Source organism: Paroedura picta, chromosome 4 (assembly GCF_049243985.1).
Source record: "Paroedura picta isolate Pp20150507F chromosome 4, Ppicta_v3.0, whole genome shotgun sequence".
NCBI classification, from domain to species: Eukaryota; Metazoa; Chordata; class Lepidosauria; order Squamata; family Gekkonidae; genus Paroedura; species Paroedura picta.
Window position 1 is genome coordinate 81,502,760 of NC_135372.1, and position 15,894 is coordinate 81,518,653.

At 42.0% G+C, this 15,894-nt stretch overlaps 1 protein-coding gene across 6 annotated transcripts in view; it reads left to right on the plus strand.

Moving 5' to 3' along the window:
- The window catches only part of SLC1A7 (solute carrier family 1 member 7), a 78,550-nt gene that overhangs the window by 49,792 nt on the left and 12,864 nt on the right, over positions 1-15,894 (plus strand). For all 6 annotated transcript variants that reach the window (XM_077333697.1, XM_077333693.1, XM_077333695.1 and 3 more), the window contains 4 exons: positions 7,236-7,335; positions 10,235-10,468; positions 13,000-13,194; positions 15,027-15,161. In XM_077333697.1, the coding sequence (XP_077189812.1) occupies positions 7,236-7,335; positions 10,235-10,468; positions 13,000-13,194; positions 15,027-15,161 (664 nt within the window). The remainder of the gene's footprint in view (positions 1-7,235; positions 7,336-10,234; positions 10,469-12,999; positions 13,195-15,026; positions 15,162-15,894) is intronic.

A 15,894-nucleotide genomic window follows, 5' to 3' on the forward strand; every position in this document is an offset into this window, starting at 1 on the left:
GTATAACTAAGTGCACATTGGGGCGGGGGAGAGGTTAGGTTCATTAGATGAGCAATATGAAACTGCTATGCTGAGTGAAGTGATTCCTGCCATAAATTCAGGTGCCAGATTTGGGACCAAGAAGCATGAGATAAGCTAGAGATTGGATCACATGATAGACACATCAAAGAAAAAAAATGTATTACATTCTAATGTTACTGCCTTCTATCCAGCAGTTACTGCCTTCTGTAAACTCCCATCTTCTATGTGCCCTGTGTCTTTAAATTACAACAGTTGATTATATCTCTGGATTTCTTTTCATTTGAAAATCAGCAAAGACTCTGATTATGCTAGCATTTTTGTAGAGGGGACATTACTATCATTCTGGAATCAGACTTTACCAATCACTTCCCTGTCCTATTCCAGCCTCCTTGGCAAGTTTGTTAGGCCATCTTCGGAGCTTGCGCCCTTCTCCCTGACTATTGGGGCAACTGTTGCTCCCTCTGGTCTTCATTATGTGCCTTGCTTGGCCTCAGCTTGGCATCCTATTTTCTTCTGCCAAGATACTAAAGGTGCTGAACACAAGTGCACATCATCTTTATATATCAGCAAGTCTTGTCGTTTTTTGGAAATGATCAGACAATTAACCGCATCCTGTTCACACTTGATATTTCTGAGGGTGCACCATTTGTTCAGCCATAATAAACTCTATATATTAGAATTATAATTTCTTGTGCATACTTTGTTGCCACCAGTTTGCAGTCCTGGGAATCCTCAAGTCCTTTCGTCAACATGCTGTTTTAATAGATGCATCAGCACTTCTTTCTGCCTTTATGCATCACTCTTATCATGTCCGTTGAATAAGGCCTCAACAATAGAAAACGTACAGCATACCTTTCATACTATAAGCAACTGAGTTGCAGACTGTCCAAAGTCTAATGGTATAATATAGTACACCAGTGACCTAATTCTCAGATCTAAATATACCTGCACTTCCAACTCAGAAGTCAGCAGCGGAGCTCTGGACCAAGGAACAATTTGCTATCGCATGAAGCCCTTCTTTTATGGACAGAAGATCACTAGGGCAGGTGGAATTTGGGCCATCCTGGCTTTGGATTGGGTCAAGATAAGAACATAAGAAGAGCCTTACTGGATTCCCTGTTGTTGAATGTCCAGAGAAACTGGTTGGTCACTGTGTGAGACAGAATGCTGGACTAGATGGAAGCTGAAGGGCCATCTTGATAACCTCAATTTTTCTGTGTCAATATTTCACCTACTCTGTATAGATAACATCTTACAGAAATGTCAGTTCAGTTATTCCAAACCCACATTTTGCTGGATTTAATTTTAAATATGCAGCTCTAGTTACTTCTAATACTGTCTAAGCCTTAGATCATGTCCCACTTTGTCCCAATCAGTCAGTCAGTCAGTAACCTTTTATTGGCATAAAATATGTATAAGACATATATAAATAGGGTTTATATATGGGTTTATAAATAGGGTTTAATATTTCAACAAAATAATAAAATAGGGTTACATAACCAAACAGATCTTAAAATGATTAAATAAACTATAAAAGATAAAATACAAGGTAGGCAGCATATTATAAAAGCATCTTAGTTAAAACTGGCAACTAAAATGGTTACCTCTGGGTCTTTGTCAGAGAGCACAAATTGCAAGGTCATAGATTTACTTACAGAAGGCTTGTTTCCCAGCAAAGCAACAAAGCTCTCATCCCGACACTGCTCATATAAGGGGCAATCTAACAAAATTTGTGAGACAGAGTCAGGGCAGCCAGAACCACACGGACAGAGTCTCTCATGGTATGGGATACGGTGGAATCTTCCCTCTAAGACCTTTGAGGGGAAAGCATTCATTCGTGCCAGGAGAAAAGCTCTTCTCAAGGGTGGGACATCAAGGAGATGCAAATATGTAGGCATAATATTTCTCTGCATAGTGATGCCAAAGAATGCTGGTGAGCAGACTCGAGGCTGGGTAGGTATGAGTTCCTGCTGCTCATGGTCTAATATTCTCTGTTTAATAATCCGGAAGATACATTTTTCTTCCAGAGGTAGTAGGGAGTTCAGATCGATGCCAATGAGACTAATTTTTGTTCAATAGTCTGGAACCATTGAAATTTAAGAGGGTCACTTTTTAGACAAGTTAAAAGGCTGCCAGTTTCTATTCTAAAAAACAGTCTGACCCAAAATTGACATGTCCCTGAATACCATCGCTCCTATTAAAAAAAACTATCAAGATCTGGGGAGGAAGCTCAAGCAAATGGGGGCACAAGTGGTATTCTCTTCAATCTTGCCTGTCAAGGGAAGAGGAATGCGTCGGGAGAGGAAGATAATGGAGGTGAATCACTGGCTGCGTAGTTGGTGCCGGCAGGAGAGATTTGGTTTCTGGGACCATGGGATAGGCTTTCTTGAGGAAGGCCTACTAGCACCTGATGGACTGCACTTATTGAAACTGGGGAAGAATGTGTTTGGCAGGAACCTGGGGAGATTCATCAGGAGAGCTTTAAACTAAAGCCACTAGGGGAAGGAGACGATCAACATAGGGAGTGTATGGAAGGAAAACGATCGGAGGCAGCCCAACCGGCAAGGCCAGCTCATAGGGAACCAAAAGTAAAAGGATTCAGATGTCTTTATACTAATGCCCGAAGCATGGGCAATAAAAAGGAAGAGCTGGAACTTCTCATGCTGATGGAAAGGTATGATCTAGTAGGCATCACAGAAACTTGGTGGAATGATTCTCATGACTGGAATGTAATGGTGGATGGATATGAACTGTTCAGAAAAAACAGAATAGATCGAAGAGGTGGAGGAGTGGCACTGTATGTGAGGAAAGGGCTTACCTGTCAGAAAATTCTAGTGAAGGAGAGCATATCTACAGTGGAAAGCATCTGGGTGAAAATAAGCGAGGGGAAAACAAACAGTGTGGTGGTTGGTGTCTGCTACCGACCGCCTGACCAATGAGAGGATGCGGATGCTGCACTTTGTGAGCAGCTTGAGACAATATCCAAGCGGCAGGACCTTGTCATCATGGGTGACTTCAATTTCCCAGATGTGTGCTGGGAAACAAACTCTGCGAAGAGTCCTCAGTCATGCAAGTTTCTGACTTGCCTGGCTGACAATTTCATTTATCAAATGGTAGATGAACCCACAAGAGGTTCAGCCATACTGGACTTAATACTGACCAACAGGCAAGAGTTGGTGGATGAGGTGAAGGAGGTGGGGACCCTAGGGGGAAGTGACCATGTCCTCATAGAATTCCTTTTGAGATGGGGAGCCAAGGAAGCTTGTAGCCAGACGCGGATGTTGGATTTTCGTAGGGCAAACTTTAATAAACTCAGAGACATGATGAGTGTCATACCATGGACGACAATGCTGGAAGGGAAGGGAGCATGTGAAGGGTGGGCGCTACTCAAACAGGAGCTATTGCATGCTCAATCAATGACTATCCCAGAAAGACGAAAACACTGCAGGAGCTCTAAGAAGCCTATTTGGATGAACAGAGAACTTCAAGAGGAACTAAGAAAGAAAAGGAAAATGTTCAGGAAATGGAGGGAAGGACAGAGCCCTAAAGAAGAGTACCTACAGGTTACTAGGCACTGTAGATCAATCATAAGAAAGGCCAAAGCTGAAGGTGAGCTAAGATTGGCCAGGGAAGCCCATTGTAACAAGAAAAGATTTTTCAGCTATGTGAGAAGCAAACGTAAGTGAAGGAGGCAATAGGCCCACTGTTGGGTGCGGATGGACAAACTCTAACGGAAGATGCAGAGAAAGCAGAAAGCCTTAGTGCCTATTTTACATCTGTTTTTTCCCACAGGTCAAAGTGTTTAGGCACATCTAGAGATGGCCATAGCCAAAGGACAGTGTCTGGGTGGCAGGTTAACATGGATAGAGAGGTTGTCGAGAGGCATTTAGCTGCACTGGATGAGTTCAAATCCCCTGGTCCGGATGAAATGCACCCGAGAGTACTCAAAGAACTTTCCAGAGAACTTGCACAGCCCTTGTCCATCATCTTCGGAACCTCTTTAAGGACTGGAGATGTCCCGGAGGACTGGAAGAGAGCAAATGTTATTCCGATCTTCAAAAAAGGGAGGAAGGATGACCCGGGAAACTACAGACCAGTGAGTCTGACCTCTGTTGTGGGGAAGATAATGGAGCAGATATTAAAGGGAACGATCTGCAAACATCTGGAGGACAATTTGGTGATCCAAGGAAGTCAGCATGGATTTGTCTCCAACAGGTCCTGCCAGACCAACCTGGTTTCCTTTTTTGACCAAGTAACAGGTTTGCTGGATCGGGGAAATTCGGTTGATGTCATTTACTTGGATTTTAGTAAAGCTTTTGACAAGGTTCCCCATGATGTTCTGATGGATAAGTTGAAGGACTGCAATCTGGATTTTCAGATAGTTAGGTGGATAGGGAATTGGTTAGAGAACCGCACTCAAAGAGTTGTTGTCAATGGTGTTTCATCAGACTGGAGAGAGGTGAGTAGCAGGGTACCTCAGGGCTCGGTGCTCGGCCCGGTACTTTTTAACATATTTATTAATGATCTAGATGAGGGGGTGGAGGGACTACTCATCAAGTTTGCAGATGACACCAAATTGGGAGGACTGGCAAATACTCCGGAAGATAGAGACAGAGTTCAACGAGATCTGAACACAATGGAAAAATGGGCAAATGAGAACAAGATGCAATTTAATAAAGATAAGTGTAAAGTTCTGCATCTGGGTCAGAAAAATGAAAAGCATGCCTACTGGATGGGGGATACACTTCTAGGTAGCACTGTGTGTGAACGAGACCTTGGGGTACTTGTGGACTGTAAACTAAACATGAGCAGGCAGTGTGATGCAGTGGTAAAAAAGGCAAATGCCATTTTGGGCTGTATCAACAGGGGCATCACATCAAAATCGCAAGATGTCATAGTCCCATTGTATACGGCACTGGTCAGACCACACCTGTAGTACTGTGTGCAGTTCTGGAGGCCTCACTTCAAGAAGGACGTCGATAAAATTGAAAGGGTACAGAGGAGAGCGACGAAGATGATCTGGGGCCAAGGGACCAAGCCCTATGAAGATAGGTTGAGGGACTTGGGAATGTTCAGCCTGGAGAAAAGGAGGTTGAGAGGGGACATGATAGCCCTCTTTAAGTATTTGAAAGGTTGTCACTTGGAGGAGGGCAGGATGCTGTTTCTGCTGGCTGCAGAGGAGAGGACACGCAGTAATGGGTTTAAACTTCAAGTACAACGATATAGGCTAGATATCAGGAAAAAGTTTTTCACAGTCAGAGTAGTTCAGCAGTGGAATAGGCTGCCTAAGGAGGTGGTGAGCTCCCCCTCACTGGAAGTCTTCAAGCAAAGGTTGGATACACACTTTTCTTGGATGCTTTAGGATGCTTAGGGCTAGTCCTGCATTGAGCAGGGGGTTGGACTAGATGGCCTGTATGGCCCCTTCCATTTCTATGATTCTATGATTCTATGAAAATTTAAAAGTAGCTATCCAGGCCCTTGTCTCTACCCTAATTTGGCCAAATTCTGCGCAAATGGCATGGTAGGAGACACAATCGGGAACCCCTGCAATTTGCCTATAGAAAGCAGATTGAACACCCACAATAGATTTATTAAAGGCAGGAACCCATAAGGGGCATCCAAACAGGAGCTGGGACATTACTTTGGCATTAATTTTAATTGCTGCAGGAACTTGGTCGCAGTCAATGTCCATCTAAGTATCAGCTCCATCAGTGTGCTCCTATATTGTATGAACACTGCAACTGATTCCCCTCACAACCTGAAGCGATGAATGGGATCTACATAAAGTGATACCTCCCAAAAGGTATAGAGCATACAGACTTTTGAGGTATTTTTTTGTGAGTTGTAGCCGTGCATTTCCAGTGTACTGAAAAATCAGGCAGGAATTTAAAATAACCTTGATAAGCATTTTAAGGTGTCAGAGAACTTGACATACTTGTAACGTTCTATTAAATTATCTGTAATTTTCTGAATGACCCATCCCTTCTAGCTTGTTACTCAAAGTGGACCAAAAGAAGGGGAAATTAGGTTTAAACGTTTAAAAAACGTTAAAAGATAACGTGAGGCTTTGGGTATAGAGTAGTCCTTAAATGTAGTCTTTATTATACAAAGCTTTTAGCTTCTCTCCTTCTGCTAATTGGAAATCATTATAAATCTTCAGTGCTTCCTCTCCCACCATGTGCATCAGAATGGGTGTTATTGTATCAGGTTTTGCTTCAGCACAGATAAGGGTAGGTGACATTCAAATATCTGCCTCAGTTTCCTCCAATTTTCAGCAATGTTCCCAGATATATGCAGGCTGGTTGAGGACTACAAAGATTCCACAATTACCCTTTTTTTCCTGCTAATATGCAATAGGCCTCAATTCCTCGGACAGGGCTCTTTTGGCAACACTATTCAACTACCCTTCTTCCAGAATCTGTTTAATATCTAGCTTCTGGTGTCATGAGGAACAGACCAAAAGAAAATAAATGTGACATTTTATTGCCTAGGAGACATGCATCTCCCATATTTCCTAGATGTTTAGTATTATTGCCCCAGCTCTTTCCCATCATGTGAACATAAGAAGAGCTCTGCTCAATCAGACCAGTGAGGGTCCATCTAGTCCAGCATTCTGTTTCACACAGTGGCCAACCAGTTCCTCTGGAAGGCCAACAACAAGGCCCCTCAAGCCAGCTGGGATTCACTGTAAAATCCCATCTTAAATGTTACTTATTATTATGATTTATTATTTATTTATTATTCAGTTTATATACTACTCTTCCTTGCTGCTCAGGGCGGTGTACAACACGGCTGTATATCTTTACATTTTAAAAAGTACAGGGGAACAATTTGGGTGGTGTAAAAAGATTATGTACATATTTTTAAGAGACTTGGTTGTCATGACAAGTTAGCTCAGGGTGTTTGTTTTTTAAAGAATCTAATGTATTCCTAACTCTCAATCAAATGATAAAATTTGTCACCTGTTGCGATGTGATGCAGAGCCAGATTTGTGATGAGTGGAAAGTAGAATTTCTGAGAATGGCGCTATATAAATAAAATTATAAATAAATAAATAAATAAATACATACATACATACATACATACATACATACATACATACATACATACATACATACATACATAAAATAGTTTTCTGTGTTAAGAAATGTGGTGAATTGTGGAAATGGATCTGAAAGCAAGTAAAATGGAACAAAGATATTATTTGTTTGCAGGAATAATGCTGGGTAGAATGGGTAGCAGTGGCGTTCCCTTGGTGAGCTTTTGCCAGTGCTTAAACGAATCTGTCATGAAGATAGTGGCTGTTGCTGTGTGGTAAGTAAATGGTATGTTGGGAGAAGTGAAACTTGAAACCCAAAAGTTTCAGTGGCATGATCTGAAGTAGGATAGCTAAATAATATTCATCGTAAGATGAGCAGGAGTATATATTCTCTTTGGAAAAAAAGATGTTCTTCAGCATTATCTTGCTGGAGGAACTCAAGTAGTTCTGGATGCCATTGATACATTTCTTGTTAGGTCATAATTTTCAACCTGCCTGTCTTCATGAAACCCTTATGACTGACTTCTCTGCTCTGGAATCCTTTCATGTCAGAGTGCTGCTGGGCTCTGAAATCACCTGCGTGAACTGAGTGACAACCATTTCATTTTTTCTTTGTCGAATGACATGTTTTGCTTTCTTCTGAATTCTCTTTCGTTTTCAATTGCAGCCATATGGGACTGCTTTATGGGTTTGGGCAGGGGGAGATTATTTCCACATTAACAATATGGTTTGCATTTTTTTATGGTTTGCATTTTTTTAAAGGTTGATTTTTTTTGTCCATTTCCAAAGTAAAATCTCTTTCAGGTGCAGACCCAAATTGCCCCCCACTTGTCCCACAAGCAAAGGAATCCCCAGAAAATCGGATTTCATCTTTTCAAGCGGGGTCTAATAGGGTCAAATATAGGGCTGCCCAATGTGGAAATGCATGCAATTTTTCCCCCACATCCATCATTTTGAGTTGTTTGGGTATTCCCCTTTCCTCATCGCCATTGTCCCTCTCCCCTCCCTTCCTCCCCTTCCCGAGGAACAGGTGCCCTAGTGCTCCTATCTACTGAGCATCTGGGGGGCATAATTCAGAGACTGCTTGAAACAAGTGGTGCTTGCTTGCACCTTTCTTTTAATTGCACCCCTTCATTTCACCATTCTATGCCCTCAATCACTTCCTCCCTCCTGCTCTCCAGGTGTGTTTTAAAAAAACAAACAAGGTTACCACATTACAATGCCGATGCATCGTAATGCAAAAGACTGATTAAAAAAGAATTGGAATAGTGAAAGCGGCAGGGACCACCCAGTTGACAGCTGATGCTGGAGGCAATGACAGTGTGCTCCTGAGAAGCCAAGTTGCAATCAGCAAGGACCTGAGGTGAAGATGGGTGCCACTTGCCTGCACCGCTGCCTCCAGCCTCTTGTACATGAGGATGGCCATGACATCAGAGAAGAGCCATGGCAGGGGCTGGCAGGAAGAATGGAGGAGGCTAGACTGACTGACCAGCCACCCTCCTCCCAGTATGCGCAATTCCTGATGCCTTGAGACATCATGTATGTGAGAAACCAAGCCTTTCCAACTCACTGACAAGGTTTGTGTGCATAATGCTCCGGCCCTTTGGTGTCCCAAGCCTCCGGGCAATGAAGGGCAGGTTTGTTGTGCATATGAGCCTTGGCGGCGGGTTGGACAGGTTTGGCTTCTTGAGGGCTTCTTGACTTCTGGAGGCAGCAGGACCTGTGCATGCATATGTCAGTCCAGTCTCCTCCTCTACTCCCCCTGCCAGCCCTGCCATGGCTCTTCTTCTCTACCACAGCTGTCCTTGCAGATCAGAGGCTGGAGGCAGCAGTGCAGACAAGTGGCACCTGCCTTCACCTCAGGCATCTTGTTGCTCACAGCCTGGTTTCTCAGGAGCACACTGTCATTGCCCCCTGCAGCAGCCGTCACCCAGACAGTCCTTGCTGCTTTCACTGTTCTTATTTCAAAATAGTCTTCTGCATGACATTGCAGCAGTGTTGTAACATGATAACCTTTTCTTTTCAAGGACCTGGGATGTAGGGGGCAGGGGATCAGGGGCATGAAATGGTGAAATGAAGGGGTGCAATTAAAAGAAAGGTGCAAGCAGGTACCATTTTTTTAAAAAAACGTTTAGAAGAGGGGAAGGGAGCAAAGCATCATGGGAGGATGCTTTCTTTCAACAATGTGGAGAGTATATGGTGAATTACAGCCTGGAAAATGAGGGGAGGAAAGCCCAAATGTGGGAAGCAAATTTCAACTCACAGCATCTAATCGAAATCCAAAGCAATGTTAAAACTAGGTATATCTCCTAATGTGGAAAAGGTCAGCGAGAGAAAAGCCTCTTTAACTTTTCCTCCCTGGCCATTTCCTCAATGACAAAGCAATTTTTGAGTTGGTTGTGTCCCAACTGGGGGAAAAATACAAGTATCAATAAGCTTTCTTCAGCAAAGTTAAAAGTAGCTGTGGGGCAATTTTTTCAAAGGTAAAGGATTAAAGAATTCCTGTTCCCATCTTGAAAACAGTCCCAATGTGGATGCATTTTTTTTCCAATGAACATGTAAGAAAATAAAACATGGAATTTGTCCCTGAGACTGAAGCTTATAATATGAATATTCCCATCAATAATAATAACAACAACAACAACAACAACTATTATTAACTGCTTTGGGGCCCACTTTGTGCGGGAGCGGTGGAATAGAAATTGAAATAATACCTAAATAAAAACAATAAATTGAGGGGTGAAACAACAGTCAATATACAAACCCATCACCTGGTTTCAGAAATACAGCCATGAGAGCTGATTGTCGCAGTGATGCTAGAGAAGAATCTGCTTACTTCTTTCCTTGCAGGCTGCTTTATTTTATCAGAATCATACTCTGCTTCCCAACACACGCTCCCTATATTTGTTTCTCCACTAGTGACAGGGAAGAGTTCTTTATTTTGATCACAACAAAGGACCCAAGAAGAAAGAGTTAATCACCACTTTTCTTATCTCCATAGCTGAAATTAGATTTTCAGTGCACCCAAACCTCTGGAGCTGGCCATTGTTATATTGCAGATGTACTGTTTTATTGACATAATAAAATAGTCCTGACATTCTTTAAATTTACAATTGTTAACCGTTTTCAGTTTTATGTTCTCTTTTACATGCAGTATATATTTTTCTTTTTTAGGTATTTTCCTTTCGGAATAGTGTTTCTTATTGCTGGTAAGATCTTGGAAATGGATGATCCTTCAGCCATTGGGAAGAAGCTAGGTTTTTATGCCATTACAGTGGTTTGTGGCCTGGTAGTTCATGGACTTTTCATTCTGCCAATGATGTACTTCTTCATCACCAAGAAGAACCCAATTGTCTTCATCAGAGGGATTCTTCAAGCCTTGCTTATTGCTTTGGCCACATCATCCAGGTATCATGCAAATGATGTAACACATAAATCACTTGAGTAATAGAACATACCAGAACCAATTGATGAGTAGATGGGACTCTGTAAAATCAATACAAGGAAGTGGAACAAAATGCAGAAATGCTACTAATGATGCTTCTATATTCTTCACATTGAAGAATATTTGAAATGGATGCTAATCTTTCATATGTTGCTAAATGAACCCATTATAATTTGGGGATCAAGGTACTCAACATCTGTTTTGACTTGAATTCTGTGTTGAATGAAGGTCCTCTCCCAGAAGCTTCTTTGATCTCAAGAGTTTGTTGATGTCACCCAAGGATTGTGGCCAGAGCACATTTTGCTTGCCACAAGTGTTCATCAGAGTGTAATACAAGAAACCACCACCTTTCATGAAGATGCCGTTCCTACACCTTTAAAGGTGGCTAGACCTAATTTACTAGTCTTGGGCAAGCATTGTGGCTGTTCAAAGTACTTCCGGAAGTTCCTCTTCAGTCCTGCTTCTCATGCCAGATATTTATCTATGTTAGTTTGCTGCAATAAAGCTAAACAGAGAGTCCTGTGGCATCTTAAATACTAATAAAATCTATTCCCATATAGTGAGAATCCACTCACTGCATCTGAAGAAATGAAACCTCCAGGAACACTTATGATGGAATATATAGTTAGTTTTCAAGGTGCTGGAAGACATCTGTTTATTAATCCTGCTTCTAGTGAGATTTTGGTACAGAAACTACCTTGTTCCCCTTGTGAGGAAACTTCTTTGGAAGAAAGAATAGGAAGACTTGATCCTGCTAGTTCTTCTCCTTGACTTCTCAATGTTCCTGGGACCACCTTTCTTGGGACTACTTGGGATGGTACCCACTCTGCAATGGTTCCCTACACGGTTGGTAGATAGCAGAAGGTGATCTACAAGATTTGTACCCCATCCCATGGAATTATTCTATCCTGTGCAATATGACCACACTAATGTTCCTGTTTGTATCATAGAAATGAAGGTCTGAAAAGATTCTGATGACTAGCTAGTCTAATGCTAAATATGTTCCTAAATATGTTCCTGCAAATACTAACTTGCATTCACATCAGAAGAGGTCCTCTATAAACTAACTCTATAATCCAGATTACATACAGCATAAAAGGATAAATGTCTTATTCCAATTATATCTTTGTGATTCAAAAAACACTAAAGCAATTACACTAAAGAGCCACACTATAGCATATAATATTTCACGGGATGACTTCCTAATACCCAGCTGGAATTATAAATTGTGTTTCTATGGCTGGAGTGGTAGTAGTAGTGCTGCCCTGTTTGATTGCACAAGGCAGCTGATTTAGTTGTGAAAGCAGCTATGGTAAAATAGACAGAAACTAGACATCATTGAGCTGTAGGGAAATTAACATAAACAGGTAATTATTTTTGGATCACAGATCTGTAAATTCCACATGTACCCTCTCTGGTTAAACAATACACACAGAAGGGCTTTACATAATATTCACATTAAGGGCATGATTTTAATAACTTTAGAGAGGACTCAAGGGTCAGGTTTAAGCATCTTGTATAATCTGATTATGTAGATCCATTTCAGTCTGGGTTCCCAATTAGCAGGAAGTCACAAGACATGATAATAGAAAACATCTTGAAATTCTTGATAAACAAGTCCTTAATAAGTAATTTTTGATAAATTAGTTTTTAATAAGTGAAACCAGTCCTTAATAAGTGAACATAATTCTTGATAAACCAGTTCTTAATAAGTTAAAGTAACTGATGTGTGTTGGGGTGTGGTGTTGGAGGAACTTGTATCAGAATTGCTGTGCTAAGGGAAGTTTTCTTCCTAAAGGGGAAGGGATGCAGTTAATATTTTTCATACTAAGCAAAATTCTGATTCCTTGCATAAGAAACAACCTAGGTAGTCTGCAAAACTAAGCCAGAGTATGCAAGGCAGAACATGCTGTTATGAGAAATGTTGTATGTAATGAGGGATGCAGTTAATGCAAGATGGAGATATTCCAAGAATCTGATATAATAGTCATCTTGAGGTCAGAGTGAACATGGCACATCATGAGATGATGTGTGCCAGGAACAATTGTGCCATTGGCCTCCATAGAAGTTTTAAAAAATAGGAGTGTAGGGGTTTTCTTTAGGGTTGCCAAATTCCAGGTAGAATCTAGAGACCTCCTGAAATTATTACTCTCTCAGTTCCCCTAGAGATAATGGCTACTTTGAATAGTTGACTCTATGGCATTATATTTTGCTGAGGCCACTCTCCTTCTGAAACCTTGCCCTCCCCAGGGTTCATAACTCCTCTCCCCAAATTGCCAAGAATGTCCTAGCCTGGAGCTGGCAACCCTATTTTTATTCCTGAGGACAGGATGCTAGATGCTAGAATACTCTATGGAGGATATTATTCTCCTGCAGAGAACACGGTTCTTTGGAATCTTGGATATCCCAGGTATTTGTTTTAAAAACAATACAGATTTCTCAACCCTAACAGTCCTGTTAAATTGCCTATTCTTAATGTGTTTTATTCTTGCAGCTCAGCTACGTTGCCTATAACCTTCAAGTGCTTGTTAGAGAATAACCATGTGGATAGGAGGATTGCCAGATTTGTGCTTCCGGTGGGGGCCACTATTAATATGGATGGAACTGCCCTTTATGAAGCAGTAGCAGCTATTTTCATTGCTCAAGTTAATAATTATGAGCTGGACTTTGGTCAGATCATCACTATCAGGTAAAAAAACAACAATTTGATCCAATAAATGTGGGACGTTTTTCTGTCATTATAATACTGGACATACGAGACTCATACTTTAAGCTATGATCAATAAACGTGTTCAATAAATCAATAAATGTGTTCAGAAATTAGTATTTTAACTAAGTTTAAGAAAGGACAATTACTTATAAGGAGGGAAAGTTCTTATAGATACATGGCGGCAGCTATGCCAGGCCGCTGCCGGAGCATTGCAGAGGAGCAGCTTGCTCCACTGTTTATTGTATCTCCATTGGGGACACATTCCAGCAGTGCAAGCTGGTGCACTGCTTTCTGCATCCCCCCAGGGAATGCAGCTGCAGTGAAACAGTTCCACTGTGCAGGGTACAGCAGTGTGTGTATGCCATTCACACCCAAAGCAGCCAGTGCCATGGTGCAGGGGGAGGGAAGGGGAGGAGAGGGGTGGCACAGAACCCGGCGATTGCCCGCAGGCAGCGGCACCGGCGCCACCCCTCCCCCCCACGGCCTGGCACTGGCTGCTTCGGGCACAAATGGCTGCTTTGGCGGCCAAAGCACCGAACCCTACTGTCTTCTTGGTGTTTTGAATCTTCTTTTATGCCGTACATATTTTTTATTCTACATTAGTTTGGTCTTGAATCCTGAATGAACTTTTCCCAAATGAACCCATAAACCACTACCTCCAATTCGAAAGCATTTCCCCATAATGCCAGATATCTGTGGCTATTACAGGAAAACACTCTTCAGATGCTCTGAGGCATGCTCTTTGTTTTATGTCACAAATTTCAGGTTAAGTCTTGGCATTCAACAAGTTCTGGCAGACTGGGGAGAGCTGTTTCATTCAGTTGGTTTCCAGAAAAGCTGTGGTAGATTTCCCTTCCCCCTCTCAAATAATGAAACATATAAATCCCTGATATATTATTGGTAGATCAGTCACGTTGCTGTTCTGCCACAGCTGAAGAAATCAGCTTTATGTGGGAATGTATTTATAATGTGCATTTTCAATTCTGACGCATGCTAGGATTTACTGCCAAAAGCAGGGAAATCTCTGCACTTAGTTTTGATGCAATTATTTGTCTTGTTCTATACTGCCCAGTATATTATGTCTCCCTCCCCAAATGCCCACCAAATGCACCTCAACAATCATATCTGGCAGCCAACTTGGGTAAACCAGAACAAAGGCCTAGTGCACTGAATTCAGCTTTGTGGATACAAGTTATGCAACCTGTGCTAAAGGTCTGTTTAAGAAGTCAGGAACTGAATTCTCTTTTGCAACAACTGCAAAACAATCTACTCAGATGTCTACTCTACAAGGCTCACTGAGAGGTTTGGAACAGCAACAAAAGTTAAACATTTCCACAGAGCTATGGTTGAGGCCTCAGAATAACATCTGCAAACTTTGCTGGCCTCCCTTTCCAAATTAACCTAATCAATCTCCAACTTGGGGAATATCTCTTGCCATCATCCCCCATCCTCTTTATTTTCTTCTTCTTAAGGATGCAGAGCTGGATAAATCAGTTTTAAATTTTAGATTTTTAAATCTGTATGTTTCTTTAAAATTTTAATCCTTCCTGAGCCTCCAGAGAAGTGCAATAATATATAAATAAATAAAATCTTCTAGTCTGGCCAATTAATAAAATTCAGCATGCATCACAAATATTTTGAATGAATTCAAAGCTGAATTCTGTGTGTGATGGCAGATACATACAAGCAGCTCAGTATGAGCTAGGAACCAGAATGCACAGACTTGTTCTCCAATTCTCCTGCATTCATATCTGTTTAATTCCAGACTTCTCTGTGAAATCTTAAATGTCTTTCTGCTTGTTTTATAAAAGCATCACAGCGACAGCTGCCAGTATAGGTGCCGCTGGAATCCCACAAGCTGGTCTTGTAACCATGGTCATCGTCCTGACATCAGTGGGACTGCCTACAGATGACATCACTCTAATAATTGCTGTTGACTGGGCATTGTAAGTGACTAGAAGTGACTTGGGCTTTCCTTTTATCTCTAAGTCCAGATGGTTTGTATCATCATGGGACAGTTCAATTTATAGGCACCTACAGCACACCGTGAGTTGAAGGAGGGAGCAGTAGGCTTGGTCATGAAAGCCATAGCCCACCACTCCACAGCTTGGGTCTGACTCAGGCCACAACTTCATCTAGTTCAGGACATAGTTAAAAATTAAATGCCCCCAGAAGGCTCATGAGCACAGTGTGATAGAGACAGTCTATAACAAAATGAACATGACAATGTCGTTTACTTGAAGGTATCCAAGGTTGGTATCATTTGTTTATTTTTCACCAAATGTTCCCTTGATCACAGTCTGTGGGGTTTAAAATCTTTAATCCGCTCCTGCGGAGCAGATTAAATAAAAGAATAAAAGAATAAGGGCTGTTGGGGAGGAGTTAGGGCGGGCTCTGTCCGGGATAAAAACTTGGAGGAGCGAATCAGGAGCCATGAAGCGGCTCCTGATTCGCTCCTCCGAGTGGCACTCCAGGGCCATCGCGCCTCCCTATTTTATACTTGGCCCATCTCCCGAACGCTGTGCCACAGACTCCAGTCCTCTTGAGCCACCATCCTGCCCGGATGGCCGTCAGGGAGGAGGCTCGCCCCACTTCTCTGGGCTCGGGGAAAATCGCTTTCCCTCCGCCCAGCGAATGCCCTTCTCCGCCTACGGACCACAATTGTGGTCCGCCTGACCG